The 17,223-nt window shown below is 44.6% G+C and overlaps 1 protein-coding gene across 1 annotated transcript in view; it reads left to right on the top strand.

The window, feature by feature from the left end:
- Positions 1-17,223, top strand: part of CAPN5 (calpain 5) — a 76,967-nt gene that overhangs the window by 95 nt on the left and 59,649 nt on the right. The window contains exon 2 of the mRNA XM_083362127.1: positions 14,619-14,795. Coding sequence (XP_083218253.1) covers positions 14,634-14,795 — 162 coding nt within the window. The 5' untranslated portion in view covers positions 14,619-14,633. The remainder of the gene's footprint in view (positions 1-14,618; positions 14,796-17,223) is intronic.

Raw genomic sequence — 17,223 nt, 5'->3', positions numbered from 1 at the left:
TCTGTCAGTGATTCCTGGGGAGCCTGGCAGCAGCGGCGCCCGCGGGCGACGTCTTGCAAAGCCGGAGCTCCCTCCGCCGCCCCCAGTTGCAGAAGACGGGGAGTATAAAGCTGCTTTAGCCCGAGGCTGCCGCGCTCAGCTGGCTTGCGGGGGATCGAGTGGATCCAGGCGTGCATTCCCAGCTGTCGCAGACAGATCCGGGTGCAAAGATCCCCCCCCCGTTTTTCTTCTTTTTCTTTCCTCCTCCTCCTCCTCCTCCTCCTCCTCTGCTTGGTTTTCCTTTGGGTTTTAATCTTGCAGCCCTGGGGGGTTTCGTTCCCTCCTTCGGTTTGCTACTTTTGGGGGTGTCTCTGCTCCGGGATTTTGGGGGGGGGGTCGCGTGCAATCGAGGCTTGCCAAACCACGGGCCATCCTGGGTTGCAAAGGAGCCGCTTTTGGTTTGCTGGCAAAGAGCCTGAGATTTGCAGCTTGCAGGTGTGCAGAGTTGAAAGGAAGGCGGTGTGTGTGTGTGTGTGTGTGTGTGTGTGTGTGAGAAATAAACTGGGTTTGGGAAGAGCCTCCCAAAGGGACCTCGGCTTCTTTATTTAAAGAGAAATGTCAGCCCCCCCCCCACCCTCTTTAGCTGGCCGGCTTCCGCTCTTTTCTTCGCCCTTCCCTCTTCATTCAAGGCTCTAGTCCCTGTGGCAAAGTGGGGAGGGGGAGCTGTTGGGCCAGGAGGAAGGAGGAACTTGTTGGACCTAGCCCCAACCTCCTCCTGAAGCAGCCTAGTTCAAACAAGTTCCTGCTTTTCTGCTGGCCCCCACTTTGCCACAGGGACTAGAATCTTGAATGGGGAAAAAAAATAAGGGCAAAGTGAGCAGCAGAAGTCTGAATCAAATGAGGAATCAAATGAATCAGAATAGGAGCTGGAAGGGACCTTGGAGGTCTTCTAGTCCAGCCCCCTGCTCAAGGAGGAGAAGCTATACCACGAGGGACTATCCAGTCTCTTCTTGAAAACCTGAGTGGTGGAAGGACCCACAACGTCTGGTGGCGAGCTGTTCCACTGGTTAATTGTCGGATAGGAGTAGTAACTTTAAAAGGACCCATCTTATGCCTGCTTGGGCTGGGCTGGTCCTTTTCTCTAATGCTAAACTGTGGTTTGCAAGCCATGGTGGCTGGGTTTACCCTTCCCGCTAAGCCATGTTTGGAAAATCACAGTGGGACTTGGTGCGTTGCGTGAGATCAACTGTGGAGTTGTGCTTTGATGTCAAACAGGGGACCAGTCCTAACTTCCCCTTTTTGTAGGCTGGTTCCTTTTTCCCCCCCTTCAAATGCCATCGCTTTGTTGTTTCGTTTCTCTTCCCCTTCCCTAAAATCTCACCAAGTTGCTAGAACTCATGAGATAAAGCATCAAGGATATAGATTAAAAAGTCTCTGCCTGAACAGGGGATTGAGATCTAGATGACCACCAAGGTCCTTTCCAACTCTCTTAATCTGTATTCTCAGCCTTGGCAACTTGAAGATGGGTGGACTCCAGTTCCCAGAATTGTGGGAGTTGTAGTCCACTCAACTTCTAAATGCCAAGGTTGAGAAACACCAATGTCGATACGCAGGGGAATTTAGGAAGACCTTGTAACAGACTTGCCAGTTGGAGATTTTCACACAAAGGCTGACAAGTCATCTGTAAGTAGGGAATCCTGTACGCAAGGGGCTGGACTTGATGACCTTTGAGGTCCTTCCAACTCTTGGATTCTAGGAGAAATTGAAAGAGCTTGCCAAAAGAGCGGTGATGGAAAAAATACGATAAACCTCTCCAGGTATCTGAAGCAAGTGAGAGAGAGAGAGGGAGGGAGGGAGGGAGGGAGAGAGAGGAAGGCCAAAAGCTAATATAAATATGAAATATAAATAAATAAATTTTATTTTCTTTCAGGCTATTCTGCTTTAAGATGCAGGAAGTCAGATTCCAACTTTTTTTTTAAAAAAAAAAACCTGATCAAGGGTGTGCTGAGCTGTCCAATCTTTTATAGATGTCTGTGTGCAGAAACTGGTCAGCATCTTGATGGGCAGCCAACCAATTCCCGTTGAGCAGGAGGGTGGATTAAATGGCCTCTCGGAACCCACCCAGCCGTACGATCCTGGGTTTAGCCGGCGTGAAATCGCTTGTGCATAAAACATTGGTTCTTAGCATTGTTTGCGTGTCTCGGAGGCAGAGTGTACGGGTGGGTGGCTGGTGCCATGTATAAATAGGTACACAATTTTGAATAAATTGGGCTTGCAGTAGGAACTGCTGCCTCAGCCTGAGTTTTGCCCCATATTACAACTTGAAGGGAATCATTGCAGCAGATAATTTAATCTTTTTTCATTTGTTTTAACATTTGTATTGACTTTCTTTTAAATGCCCTGTAAACCGCCCTGAGTCCTTCAGGAAAGGGCGGTATATAAATCTAAATAAATAAAATAAAATAAATAAGTAAGTAACCCAGTTAAGTGGCTCTAGCGTCACCCACTGACATTACTTGTGAGAAGGTCGCAAAAGGGGATCACATGACCTTGAAATACATAAGTATGAACCAGTTGCCCAGCATCTGAATTTTCAGCACATGTTCATGGGGATGCTATATAAGCAGGGGTCTTCGAACGTGGACTTCAACTCCCAGAATTCCTCAGCCAGGCATAAAAGGGCGGAGTTTGAAGACCCCTGCTATAAAGGTAATTGAAAACTGGTGATGTCACTTTTTTCACTGCCGTCGTATCTTTGAACGGTCACTAAATGAAGTGTTGTAAGTCAAGGACTACCTGTGGTCCTCGATTTTGCTGAAAACGTGACATTTCTTAGGCTGGATCAGCTTTTGCTGTCCCCTGGGTAATTCACATCCAAGTGTCTTACAAATGACTTCACCGTCAGTCCTCTATTTATGGCTGCCCTGGCTGGTAAATATTTATGGCTTTAGTAATGGAACAGCAGGGAAATTTACTGTTTCAGCTTATCAGAGGACGTGCAACTACTAGCTGCTAATCCTCCTTTGTGGATCCAGCTCAGGACACTGGTTTGCAATGGGAGCAATTGAGCTATAGGCCTTGCATTACAACCTCAAATGAGCTCAAAATTTCTGTTGCTCAGCGAGTTTTATTCCATTTTATGACCTGTCTTGCCAGAGTTGTTAAGTGAATCATTGCAGTTAAGACAATAATAATAACGTTGGAAGGGACCTTGTAGGTCATCTAGTCCAACCCCCCCTGCTCAGGCAGGAAACAAATGGCTGTCCAGTCTCTTCTTAAAAACCTCCGGTATTGGAGCATTCACAGCTTCTGGAGGCAGGTTGTTCCACTGGTTAATTGTTCTCACTGTCAGGAAGTTTCTCCTTAGTTCCAGGTTGCTTCTCTCCTTGATGAGTTTCCATCCGTTGCTTCTTGTCCTGCCTTCAGGTGCTTTGGAGGATAGCTTGACTCCCTCTTCTTTGGGGCAGCCCCTGAGATACTGGAAGACTGTTATCCTGTCCCCCCCTCATCCTTCTCTTCATTAAACTGGACATACTCAATTCCAGCAAACGTTCCTTATATGTTTTAGCCTCCAGTCCTCTAATCATCTTTGTTGCTCTTCTCTGCACCCTTTCTAGAGTCTCAACATCTTTTTTACATCGTGGTGACCAAAACTGGATGCAGGATTCCAAGTGTGGCTTTACCAGGGGTTTGTAAAGTGGTATTAACACTTCACGTGATCTCGATTCTATCCCTCTGTTAATGCAGCCTAGCACTGTTTTGGCTTTTTTGGCAGCTCAAAATCCTTCTCACAGTTACTACTATTGAACAAGGTACCACCTATACTAGTTAAGTTAGTAACATGGTTGTTAAGTGAATCTGGCTTCCCTGTCATAAATATGAATGAATTGCCAAGCATCCAGATTTTGATCATGTAACCATGGGGATGATGCAATGGACGTAAGTGTGAAAAACTGTCAAACGTCACTTTTTCAGTGCTTTTGCAACTTCAAACAGTCCCTAAACAAATGGTTGTAAGTCAAGGACTACCTCTGCAGGGAAAGGACGAATACAGGTAGTCCCTGACTTACGACAGTCATGTGCTTTACATTTTGATACTTGACAAGTGGTTCATATTTATGACTGTTGCAGTGTCCTGGGATCATGTGATCCCTTTTTGTGACCTTCTCACAAGCATGGTCAGTGGGAAGCCAGATTCACTTCACAGCTGTGGTACTAATTTGACAACTGTAGTGATTCACTTAACAACCGTGGCAAGAAAGCTCGTAAAATGGGGCAGAACTCACTTAACAAGTGTCTAGCTCAGCAAAATAAATTTGGAGCTTGTTGTGGTCATAAGTCAAGGACTACCTGTAATTAAATTCCTTCTCCCATAGGAGATATATCAGGTTGCGTGTATATCTGCACCAGGATTTCTTAACTTTGGCAGTTTTAAGATGGATGCACTCCAACTCCCAGAATCGATTGGGTTAGGGCATTCTGGGAGTTGATGTCCACACGTCTTTATAACAATCAGTGGAACAACTTGCCTCCAGAAGTTGTGAATGCTCCAACATTGGAAGTTTTTAAGAAGAGATTGGACAACCATTTGTCTGAAATGGTATAGGGTTTCCTGCCTAAGCAGGGGGTTGGACTAGAAGACCTCCAAGGTCCCTTCCAACGTTGTTTTATTCTGCTCTGTTCTGTTCTACTCTATTCCTATTCCATTCCCATTCCATTCCATTCCATTCCATTCCATTCCATTCCATTCCATTCCATTCTATTCTATCCTATTCTATTCTGTATTTCTATTCTATTCTATTCTATTCTATTCTATTCTATTCTATTCTATTCTATTCTATTCTATTCTATTCTATTCTATTCTATTCTATTCTATTCTATTCTATTCTATTCTATTCTATTCTATTCATCTTAAAGTCGCCATGGTTGAGAAACCCTGGTGCAGATACACAGAAAACATGAGGAAGGCAATGAGCTTGACACCCAGCAACATTTACAAAGTCACATGTGGTCTGCCCTTGGACTGGATTCAAACTAAGCCAGGTTTCTATAACAATGCTTTCTCAAATAAGCCACCGTTGACTGGATTCCTCTATTATTGCATAAGTCATAAATTACGCTTCAGAAACCACAAGAGGAATGTGTGCTTAGTAGGCCTGGGAACTTAAACAAAGTCAATCCCAGGATAGTCGAGTCTAATGTGTGAGCAAACTGCCCTATTAATGCTATACAGGTAGTCCTCGTCATACAACCACAATTGAGCCCAAAATTTACGTTCTTAAGTGAGACAGTCGTCAAATGAATTTTGCCCCGTTTTACGACCTTTCTTGCCACAGTTGTTGAATGAATCACTGGAGTTGTTAAATTAGTAACATGACCGTTAAGTCAATCTGGCTTCTCCCATTGACTTTCTTGCCAAGGTTGTTAAGTAAATCTTTGCAGTTGTTAAGTGAGTCACATGGTTGTTAAGTGAACCTGGCTTCCTTATTGACTTTGCTTGTCGGAAGGTCGCAAAAGGGGATTGCACAATCCCAGCGATCACGGCAACCGTCATAAATATGAAACCACTTGGCAGGCATCTGAATTCTGATCACGTGACCCTGGGGATGCTGCAACGGTCATGGGAAAACTAGTCACAAGTCACTTTTTTCACTGTCTGTAACTTTGAACAGTCACTAAATGAACTGTTGTATGTCGAGGACCTTGTAATTCCTCTTCGTTTGAAAAAAAATATCTCATTTGCAAAATTTGTCAGAGCAGGGCAAGTGACATGTACTCATTTGCATCATTGCATGAGGATGCCATGACTTGTGTGACAAGATTGGAGATGTATTGGGATGGTTTTAATAAACGAGATCAACCTGAAAATAAATCCTCTCTTCCCCCAAGATAATTTTATTTATTTTTTTGAGCCTCCATGCAGCGTTTCTTCCTTAAAATTTCTCTTGGCTGAGTTGATTGGTAGTAATAAGGTTCACACATTAGGCTAGCTAGGATATGTTGGTTTGATTTGGAGTTGAACCCAGCCATTCTGGTTTAGGGGCCAAGGCTTAGGCCTTAATTGGATTCACACGATATTCATAAACAAGTCAGTTATACTTAAATAGTTTAACCCACTTTATTAGTTTTAACTGTCGTTCATTGGGAGCATCGCTTAGAATACTGTGTGATCTGGCTGTCTGGAAATCCAGAGGGTGGCTTAATTCAGGAACCAGGTTAAGTGTGTTGTGTGAATGCAGCAAATATGGGACCAGACTGATGAGTTTTGCTAAGTCACGGAATTTTCCTGACAATTAATCAGTGGAATGGCTTGTCTTCACAAGTTGTGGGTGCTCCATCATTGGAGGTGAGGTTTTCAAGAAGAGTTTGGAGAATTATGTGTCTGAAATGGCATAGGGTCTCCTGCTTGGGGGGGGTTGGACTAGATGACCTCTGCAAGGTCTCTTCCATCTCTGATATTTTGTATTCTTTGTGGTTTACTCAGTGACCCATGGTTATTGTCGGAGAATTGTGCAGCAAATGGAGTCAGAGACGCTGACACAAAGTTGTAGTTTTATATAAATAAATATATTTTACATTTACATTTAGAGCAAACAAAGTAGGCACATCACTACATCATGAGGTAAATCACAGAACAACACAGAGAGCACACAGAACAAAAAGGCGGGAAAAAAGGGAAACTCCCCCTTTACACCTAGCAACCAATCATAACGTAGATTGCCTCATGCAGGAGCCCACCCTCTCCAATCAATCAGCTGCAACTGTGTTCTGGCCCATTATACATTTTACTCTTCCAACTATTTAAATATCTTAACAGTTATTCAAACCTCAGCCTGATTCACCATACTATATTAAACCAAGCAAACCACTTTTGGCCTTGTGTGATGTGTGAATTGACCCCAGAGTCAAACTGCTGCGTTGCTGGTTTTTTTCCTCATGAGCATTTTAAAGAATCGGTAGATCATGAGGACTAGAAGCATTGTTGGCCCGCCTTGTTTCCTTGTGGTTGAAAAACGGACAGTTTGCTCAGCGGCGGCTTTCATTAACCCGGATCTGCCCTGAACACCTTTGTGTGTGTGTGTTTTCCTGCCAAAAGAGTTTCTCTAGTTTGAGTCATGGTTTTCTTATTTGCAAAGCTTTGCAAAGTATCGGGGAGGAACCTCGCCCCTTTGAAGGGAAAAGGAGAGAAATCTGCGTGCCTCGCCTTTATTGACCTATGTTTACAGGCACTCCGCGACTTACAACCTTTCATTTAGCCACCATTTAAAGTCACGGTGGAAACTGAAAAAAGTGACTTATGAGCCTTTTTCACACGTAGACTGTTGCAGCATCCCCGTGGTCACGTGATCCAAAGTTTGGGCAACTGACTCATATTTATGACCGTCGCAGTGTCCCGGGATCATGTGATCCCCTTTTGCCACCTTCTGACCGGCAAACCCAATGGGGGAAGCCGGATTTGCTTAATCCCCTTGTGATCCCCTTAATGACTGCAGTGATTCGCTTAACAACCATGGCAAAAACAGGTCATAAAGCGGGGCGCAACTCAGTTAACAACCGCCTTTCTTAGCAATGAAAATTGTGGTTGTCAGTTGAGGATTACCTGTATTCCATAGGAGGAAGAGAGAATTCTCCCTACAATTCCCCCCCCTCCAAAGTCAATGTTTCATTGAATTATACCTGGCGAATAAAAATCCATTACAAAATTCAGATTTCTCTGTATCATCGTGACTCAACTGGGGAGATTTTTCTCTGCTGGAGCCACGTTATTTCAGCCAAGTGTTTTGACAGCACGGATGGATTAGAAAGTTTCAGAAACCAGTGGAGCAAGAGGGATTTGCAGACAAAACTACTATTTCTTTTTTTGTGTTTGTGATTATTGTGTTTCTTTTACGGCGTTTAGTGTCCACCCTAGTCCAAAGAGACTCTGGGCGGGGTGCAGGGAAAAGATGCTGACATCATAGCAAAAATCCACAATGCAGATGTGGTATTGTAGAAGGAGAGCTGTGTTGCAGGTAGTCCTCAATTTCCATTGCAAAGCAAAGTGGCTGTTAAAAGATCTTACTATCTTTTTTTGCTGTAATTAAGGAAATGGATAGGATAGGATAAGGCTGGAAGGGGGCAAATGGGGGGAAATCTTTGCCATCCAGTGGAAGTAAATAATTTTTTTGTGCTTTCTGTAAAGAATGTAGAACATAGAACATCAGAGTTGGGAGGGACCTTGGAGGTCTTCTAGTCCAACCCCCGGCTTAAGCAGAAGGCCCCATATGGACATTTTTAAGAAGAGACTGGACACTCATTTGTCTGAAATGGTATAAGGTTTCCTGCCTGAGCAGGGGGTTGGACTAGATGACCTCCAAGGTCCCTTCCAACAACTTCAACAACAACTTCTTCTTCTTCTTCTTCTTCTTCTTCTTCTTCTTATTATTATTATTATTATTATTATTATTATTATTACTATTACTATTACTATTACTATTACTATTACTATTACTATTATTATTATATATTCTGGATAAATAGCTGTCCAGTCTCTTCTTAAAAACCTCGAGCGATAGAGCACCCACAACTTCTGCAGGCAAGCAGTTCCACTGGTTAATTGTTCTCACTGTCAGGAAGTTTCTCCTTAATTCCAGGTTGCTTCTCTCCTTGACTAGTTTCCATCCATTGTTTCTTGTCCTGCCCTTTGGTTAAAAATGAATCATGTAGTTGTTAAGTGAATCTGGGTTTCCTCTTTGATTCTGCTTGTCAGGAGAAGGTTGCAAATGGCTTTCTGACTGCAGCTGTTGTACATACATGCTGATTTGATCACAGGTTGTAATGGTTGTAAGGATGAGGACAAGTTTTTTATTTATTTTATTTTATTTTAATTCCATTTATATCCCGCCCTTCTCTGAAGACTCAGGGTGGCTTTACAAACTAAGCAAATGGTTGTAAGTTGAGGACTACCTGCAATCTAGGAGAGGTCAAAATTAGGAGGAGAATGGGAAACCTATTCCAACGAAGACGTTTTATTCAAAGGGGTGAGCTTTTGTGAGCGGCAGCTCCCTCCATCAAATGCATGGGGAGGCAAGAGCAATAATTTTTAATCTTGGCATCTGTAAGTTGTGAGGAGGAACTAAAGAGCCTCTTGATGCGGGTGAAGGAGGAGAGTGCAAAAGTTGGCTTGAAACTCAACATTAAGAAAACGAAGATCATGGCATGCGGCCCTCTCAATTCCTGGCAAATAGATGGGGAAGAAATGGAGGTAGTGACAGATTTTATTTTTTTAATTCCATTTATATCCCGCCCTTCTCCGAAGACTCAGGGCGGCTTACAAGCTTAGCAGTAGCCTTCATTCTATGTATATGCCTGCTTATTAGGGCTTTCATACACACCCCAAGCGGCATTTTATTTTCCTGGGCGCCAAGATCACTGCAGATGGGGACTGCAGCCAAGAAATTAAAAGACGCTTGCTCCTGGGGAGGAAAGCCATGGCAAATCTAGACAGCACACTAAAAAGCAGAGACATCACCCTGTCAACAAAAGTGCGTATAGTCAAGGCTACGGTCTTCCCAGTTGCAATGTATGGCAGTGAAAGTTGGACCATGAGAAAGGCTGAGCACCAAAGGATTGAGGCCTTTGAACTCTGGTGCTGGAGAAGACTCCTGCGAGTCCCTTGGACTGCAAGGCGATCAAACCGGTCAGTCCTAGAGGAGATCCACCCTGACTGCACTTTAGAAGGCCAGATCCTGAAGCTAAAACTCAAGTACTTTGGCCACCTAATGAGAAGGAAAGACTCGTTGGAGAAGAGCCTAATGCTGGGAAAGATGGAGGGCAAGAGAAGAAGGGGACGACAGAGAAGGAGGTGGCTGGATGGAGTCACTGAAGCCGTAGGCGTGAGCCTAAATGGACTCCAGAAGAAGGTAGAGGACAGGAAGGCCTGGAGGAACGTTGTCCATTGGGGCGTGATAGGTCGGACACGACTTCGCAACTAACAACAACAAAGATGTGAGGATTTCAGCTCCCAGAATTCCCCAGTCAGCTGAAGTCTACATATCTTAAAAGTTGCCAATCTTAAGAAACACAAGTCTCGAAAGCAGTATGGTGGAGAAATGGTTCACATCAGTTGCTCATTGTTGCAGGATGCACATTTTTGGGATGGGGTGGGGGATATTAAGGAACCCACTCAGGGTTAGAATGATGGGCCATTGACTGCTAACCCAGTCACGGAAGTAAAAATAGTAGAAATAAGGCAAAGAAATGGATGGTTCCAGGATAAAACATCTCACCCACCCATATTTTTTTTTTAAAAAATTAATGTTACTTTTGAAAGTTAACACAGGCATTTAACAAAAATTCCCCAACTATAATGAGCAAATTTTGCAAGGGCCTGGAGCCACCCTTTTTTTTAAAACCATCTGCATTGCTGCAAAGTAAATAAGGATAGTCCAAAAAAATCCATTCAGCTGAGCAGATCTGCCCAGGTGCTGACATACATACTTTTTGCATGTATTATTAGGTTGTCAGTTTTATAGGGACGTGGGGTCTGCTTCTATTTTTCCCCTAATATATAAATTTCCTAGCAGTGCAGACCATTTCTAGCTGTGAACCGTCTTCTGATCTAGAATATTGCAAATCCTTTATCGTTTGTGCAGGAGCCAAAATTCTGTGTTGCCGCATTGAAAATGAAGCCTGGGAATAATGGCTTCTGTTGTATTCATCTCTTTGGGTTTAATGCGGGCTAGCTATCTTGCTTTAGGTGATATGTATTTTTACTTCATAATGTAATATTTTAGTTTTACGCTGGCGCAGGGAATTGACGCTGCCTTCCAATTCCATTTTTTCTGTTAATACCATTATAGCAATTCATGTTGCAATCTGTTATTTTATCTTTGTTATCTCTTGTTTTGTTTCCTCTGTTCGATTACTTTTTGTGTGGTATTTTTTTTCTTTTTTACAAATTTTTGCTGGTCATTAACTGAATAAACAGTCCTCTATTTACGGCGGGTCGCTTAGCAAACCACAGCTCAGCCCATAATTTGGGTTGCTAAGCAAGACAGTTAAAGAGAGTTGCGCCCAATTTTAACCACCCTTTTTTGCCACAGATGTTAAGCCAACCGCTGCAGTTGTTAAGTAAAACGTGCAGTCCTTAAGCGAGTCTAGCTTCCTCCTCTGACTTTGCTCCTCAAAAGCCGTCTGGGAAGGTGGCAGATGGCAATCGGATGATCCTAGGATGTTGCAATCATCGTAATTGCGTTTAGGAAGTCCTTGATTTATGTCCAGACCAGAATTTTCATTATTAAGCAAGGTGCTGGGATTCGGTGAGGTTAGATTTGCCTGTAATCCTTGACTTACTTATTTGCCTGTAATCCTTGACTTACGACCACAGTTGACCCCAAAATTTATGTTGGTAAGCAAGGAAGTTGTTTAGTGAGAGCTTTTCCCCACCACCACCATCACATTTTACAACCTTTTATGCCACAGTCGTTAAGTGAATCATGCAGTTGGTAAGCGAATCTGGCTGTCCCACCACATTGACTTTGCTTGTCGGAAGCCAGCTGGGAAGGTCAGAAAAGGGAATCTCATGATGCCAGGACAATCCAACTGTTAGATTAAGCCCTATTTGCTAGTTGTGAAGTGTCTGAATTTGGACCAGGAGGATGCGACGACAACGGTCGGAAGTGTGAAAACCTTCCCATTTGCCAGTCCCTTTTTTTTTCAGGCTTCTGTAACTTTGAACAGTCACTAAAACAAATCGTGGTTAGTACCCATGGCGACACTGCTGCCTCACTTCTCTTTCGCCCCAAACTCTTCCGTTGGGGTGGACCTGATGATCTCGTTGAGGCCCGGAGGAAGGTTTTTTTCACGTGTTGTTGTGAAGCCATTTCCTGCTGGGAAAAAGTAATCCCTCAGGAAAACGGTGGGCTTAGATCCAAGCAGCCTACTTTATTAAATCAAGCGAAAAGGAAGGGGATTTAAATCAGCAAGGAGCTGATTCAATAGCAAAAAAAAGTGGCTTTCTGCACATTCTCTAAGTTTGCCCAGGATGCTTTTCAAATGATCCCTATAAGGGGCAAGTCTTTGCCACCCAGTGGCAGTAAATCAGATCGTTTTTTCTGTGCTGTCTGTAAAGAATGTAGAACGTAGAATGTCAGAACTTGGAAAGGGACCTTGGAGGTCTTCTAGTCCAGCCCCCTGCTCAGGCAGGAGACCCTATACCATATCAGACCAATGGCTGTCCAGTCTCTTCTTAAAAACCTCCAGTGATGAAGCACCCACAACATCTGGAGGCAAGCTGTTCCACTGGTTAATTGTTCACACTGCCAGGAAATTTCTCATTTGTTCTAGGTTGGACTTCTCTTTGCGAACATATGAAAGAAACCAGATTATCAAATTGCTTTGTTTTGTCCTTGAGGATGTTTTTGGAGCTTGAAGTCAATTCCAGGTTGCTTTTCTCCTGGATTAGTTTCCATCCGTTGTTTCCTGTCCTGCCCTCTGGTGCTTTGGAAATTAAGTTGACCACCACCCCCCTCTTTGTAGCAGCCTCTCAAATACTGGAATACTGCTACTATAGTCTCCCCTATTTCTTCTTTTCTCCAGACTGGCCATACCCAAGGTATCTGTATTCTATTTTTTTCCCTCCTTGTGGTTTTTTCTTGTTGCAAATTGTGATTCCCCTATGAAGAAGGTCCAAAGAGCAAGCAAGAAATGGATGGGGTTTTTTTTTCATGAAATGGACATTCCATCGGCCAAAATCGCTGGACTAGATCCAGACTGGAGAAGAGCAGATTAGAAATCCACCAATGCTCTTTGTTAAATCAGGAAGCGTTGATTTCAAGTTCTGGAAAAGCAGCTCTTTTTTATTTATTTTTTTAAAAAAATTTTGTTCCTTCCTCCTAAATTAGTTTAGTGGAAAAGAGCAGCATGGCTGCATGCACACAACAACATTAATTTTGCAGGTAGTTCTCGACTTACGACCGACCGGTGGTTTAGCAAAGCATAATTGAGGCCCAGATTCCTGTTGCTAAGCAAGACAGTTGCTAAGTGAGCTTTGCCCCCATTTTATAAGCTTCCTTGCCATCGTTAAGTGAATCACGGCAGTTGTGAAGTTAGTCACAGGGTTGTTTAGCGAATCTGGCTTCCCCCATTGACTTTGCTTGTGAGAAGGTCTCAAAAGGGGATTGCCTAACCGCGGGACGCTGCGACCGTCGTAAATATGAGCCAGTTGCCAAGCGTCTGAATTTTGATCACGTGCTGCAATGGTCATGTGAAAAATGGTCCTAACTCACTTTTTTCAGGGCCGTTGTAACTTTGAACGGCCACTAAACGAATAGTTGTAAGTCGAGGACTTACCTGTCTTATGACTTTTTTCTCACACCAAGGAAAAGACGACAACCTGGTTTCTGTGATCGGCCTCTGTTGATCAGAGAGATAATTATTATTGGATATTATTGAATGTTATTGATCCGTGGCCAAATCAAAGAAGCCTCAGGAGGTGATGATATTTAAGAACAATGTAAAATTCGAAGAGCATTTGGAAGGCAGATATTGCTGGGTAGCTGAACGTGTGATTTATATAATGGCTTGTCGATCAGAAGGTCGGCAGTTTGGCGGGCCGAATCCCGAGTGCCGCGTAGCAGAGTGAGCGCCTGTTACTCGTCCCAGCTTCTGCCAACCTAGCAGTTAGAAAGCACGTAAAAATGCAAGTAGAAAAATAGGGAACACTGCGGTGGGAAGGTAACAGCGTTCCGTGTGCCTTTGGCGTCTAGTCATGCCGGCCACATGACCACGGAGATGTCCTCGGACAAGCGCTGGCTCTTCGGCTTTGAAACGGAGATGAGCACCGGCCCCTAGAGTCGGAAACGACTAGCATGCATGTGCGGGGGAACCTTTACCTTTACCTTTTTTAGAGGTGTGTACAAATCTTGACTCCCCACGAAGATTTCCAGAGTTGCTGCAGGAATATTGGTTCTGCTGGTGGGCAAAATGGCTGCGTTCATACATCCCTGTGCAAGTCAGAGAAAGGTCTTGCAGCTACGCAGAAAGCTCGGCTAATTTGAATCTGGGTTCGGTTTATTTTGTGGATGAATGCACAGTCCAAATCCAGCATTTATGGTCGAGTGTATTGTGCAAATGCACAACATGGGGCAGCTGCATCACCAAGGGGATGCTGTGTTTTGAGAACTCCGCCAACCAGATGAGGTTGCAGGATTAAATATATATGTATGACTGGGCCCCAAACCTGTTAGAAATTCTGTATATAGCCCTACAGATCACAAACAATGCACCGTCGACATGTGCTTTACTTCTCACAGTTTAGCAGAAAAACACATGTGGACAGTGCACTCTGTGTCCCGTAGGGCTATATACAGAATTTTAACACAGACAAATGCTTGTCCAGTCTCTGCTTAAAAAAAACCCTCCAGTGTTGGAGCACCCACGACTTCTGGAGGCAAGCCGTTCCACTGATTGATTGTACTCCCTGTCAGGAAATTATGAGCCTTCTTTAGTGTCTAAAAATCATCTCGACTGGATCCGTCACAGATGGGCAGGATCTTCCCCATCCTTCTGTCACCTTCTGGACATGTTCAGAGTGCAACGGTTTTCCTGTCTGTTGCCTGTGAGTCTTCTTGTTAAGGTTTTGCCTTCTCTCCTTCTAGGAGTGACGGGGAAGGATGTTCTCATCCGTGAAGCCATATGAAAATCAGCGGTACTCCTCTTTGAAGAAGGACTGTCAGAGGAGGAAAATTCTGTTTGAAGATCCGCTCTTTCCAGCCAACGATGACTCGCTCTTCTACAAGACTCGGATTCAAGGGATACAGTGGAAGCGACCCAAAGTAAGGCCAACTGGGGAGATGGGTCCTGAAATTTGTTGGGGTCTTCATCTCTTGAGACGTTCAGTGCTCAACCGCGCTTGATGGGACAGGGTCACGGAGACCTTTGAACTTTTGTCTTTTTCGCTCTCACTTCCTTCAGCCTTACATCTGGTTCCCTAATCGAAGGAGCTTGATCACAATCAGCAGAAGGGAATATTTGTAGCTCAGGGTTGAACTGTGTGGGGTCCCTGGTGCTCTCTGAGCTTGGTGGTTTTCTTGGGGACCTTTCATTGCCAACCTAGGTAACATCATCTGTACTAGAAAGGAGGGGGTTTTGTGGAGACAGAGAAAGGAGGGAGGAGGAGGGGGAGGAGGAGGAGAACTATGGGGTCCTTGGTGCTCTCTGAGCTTGGTTGTTTTTCTTACAGGCAGTTCATTACCCTACTAGGTAACATCAGTGCTAGAAGGGATTTCGGGGAGGAGGAGGAGGAGGAGGAGGAGGAGGAGGAGGAGGAGGAGGAGGAGGAGGAGGAGGAGAACTATGGGGTCCTTGGTGCTCTTTGAGATTGGTTGTTTTCTTACAGGCAGTTCATTACCCTACTAGGTAACATCAGTGCTAGAAGAGATTTCGGGGAGGAGGAGGAGGAGGAGGAGGAGGAGGAGGAGGAGGAGAAGGAAGAAGAGGAGGGGGAGGAGGAAGAGGAGGAGGAGGAGAACTATGGGGTCCTTGGTGCTCTCTGAGCTTGGTTGTTTTTCTTACAGGCAGTTCATTACCCTAGTAGGTAACATCAGTGCTAGAAGGGATTTCGGGGAGGAGGAGGAGGAGGAGGAGAAGGAGGAGGAGGAGGAGGAGGAGGAGGAGGAGGAGGAGGAGGAGGAGGAGGAGGAGGAGGAGGAGGAGAACTATGGGGTCCTTGGTGCTCTCTGAGCTGGGTTGTTTTTCTTACAGGCAGTTCATTACCCAACTAATAACATCATCAGTGCTAGAAGGGAGGGGGGTTTCGGAGGAGGAGGAGGAGGAGGAGGAGGAGGAGCAGAATGAGAATGAGAACAGTGGGGTCCTTTACACTCTTTTGAGCTTGGATATTTTCTTGTAGACATTTCATTGCCCAGCTCGGTAACATCATCAGCGCTAGGAGTGGGGTTTGGGTTTGGGAGGAGGAGGAGGAGGAGGACTGTGGGGTCCTTGGTGTTGCAGACATTTCCTTGCAGACATTTTACCACCTAATTAAGTAGCATCATCAGTGCAAGTGAGTGTGGGATTTGGGTCCCTGTTTATATCCAGTAGTTTGACCCTCCAGTATAGGTGGGGATGTGGTTTTCTTCTTGAGAGTTTTCTGCTTGTTGGTTTGTCCAGTGTTAATCCTTGCTTCTCCAATTTTGGCCCCTTTCTGCAAACTTCCTTGCCGCAGTCGTTAAGCGGATCCAGTCGTTAAGCGGATCCCTGCAGGTGTTAAGTCAGTAACACGGTTGTTAAGTGAATCTGGTTTCCCCCATTGACTTTTCTGGACCAGTAGGTCACAAAACATGATCCCGTGATCCCCGGGACACTGCCACCGTCGTAAATACGAGTCAGTTGCCAAGTGTCTGAATTCTGATCCCACGACCGTGGGGAGACAAGAGACGGTTGTCTGAAAAGCATTTGTAAGAGGCTTCAAGGCTGTTGTAACTTTGGTCACTAAACCAGTGGTCGTACGTCGAGGACTACCTACCATTCCCAGATGTAGGCTATTTTGCAAGCTTCCTGGAGAACGGCATCCCCTCCAGTGTCCCGGGGATCATGGGATCATGTTTTGTGACCTACTGTCCAGCAGGACAATGGGTCCTGCTGTTGTGATCTCCTTGGGAATCGCCCAGCCTTTTAATGCGTGGATTGCACAGCCCGGATGACTGCATTTTTGTTTTTTGTGGGGTTTTTTTTAAAAAAAAAGAAATGATGCAATTGTCCATCTGAAAAGAGAAATGTCATCTCTCTCAGCTTCACCCTCCAGACAAAAATCATTTCAAATTCAGAGAGAACAACACAGCCCTTGTCTGGTTTTTGGTGGGGAATGTGAAGGCTGGGGGAAGAGAAGGTCCCACGTGAAAACAGACCGTAGTTTGATGTCAGGTCTAATTTAAGGAGTTTCTGCATCGCTGGTACTTTCTCCGATTTGTTTAGCGTTCCTGCTGTTATCACGTTTTTAATGTTTTTACATTCTTGTGCTTAAGACGTGGTAAGCCGCCCAGAGATGATGGGGGAGATATAAATTTAATAAAGGACGAGGGGGGACATGATAGCAGCCTTCCAATCTCTCAGGGGCTGCCCCAAAGGAAGAGGGAGTCAAGCTATTCTCCAAAGCACCTGAAGGCAGGACAAGAAGCAACAGATGGAAACTCATCAAGCAGAGAAGCAACCTGGAATTAAGGAGAAACTTCCTGACAGTGGGAACAATTAATCAGTGGAACA

Source organism: Vipera ursinii (genome assembly GCF_947247035.1).
Source record: "Vipera ursinii genome assembly, chromosome: 4".
In the NCBI taxonomy this organism is placed as follows: Eukaryota; Metazoa; Chordata; class Lepidosauria; order Squamata; family Viperidae; genus Vipera; species Vipera ursinii.
The sequence above is the reverse complement of the archived record's forward strand: the minus strand, read 5'-3'. Positions and strand labels throughout refer to the sequence as shown.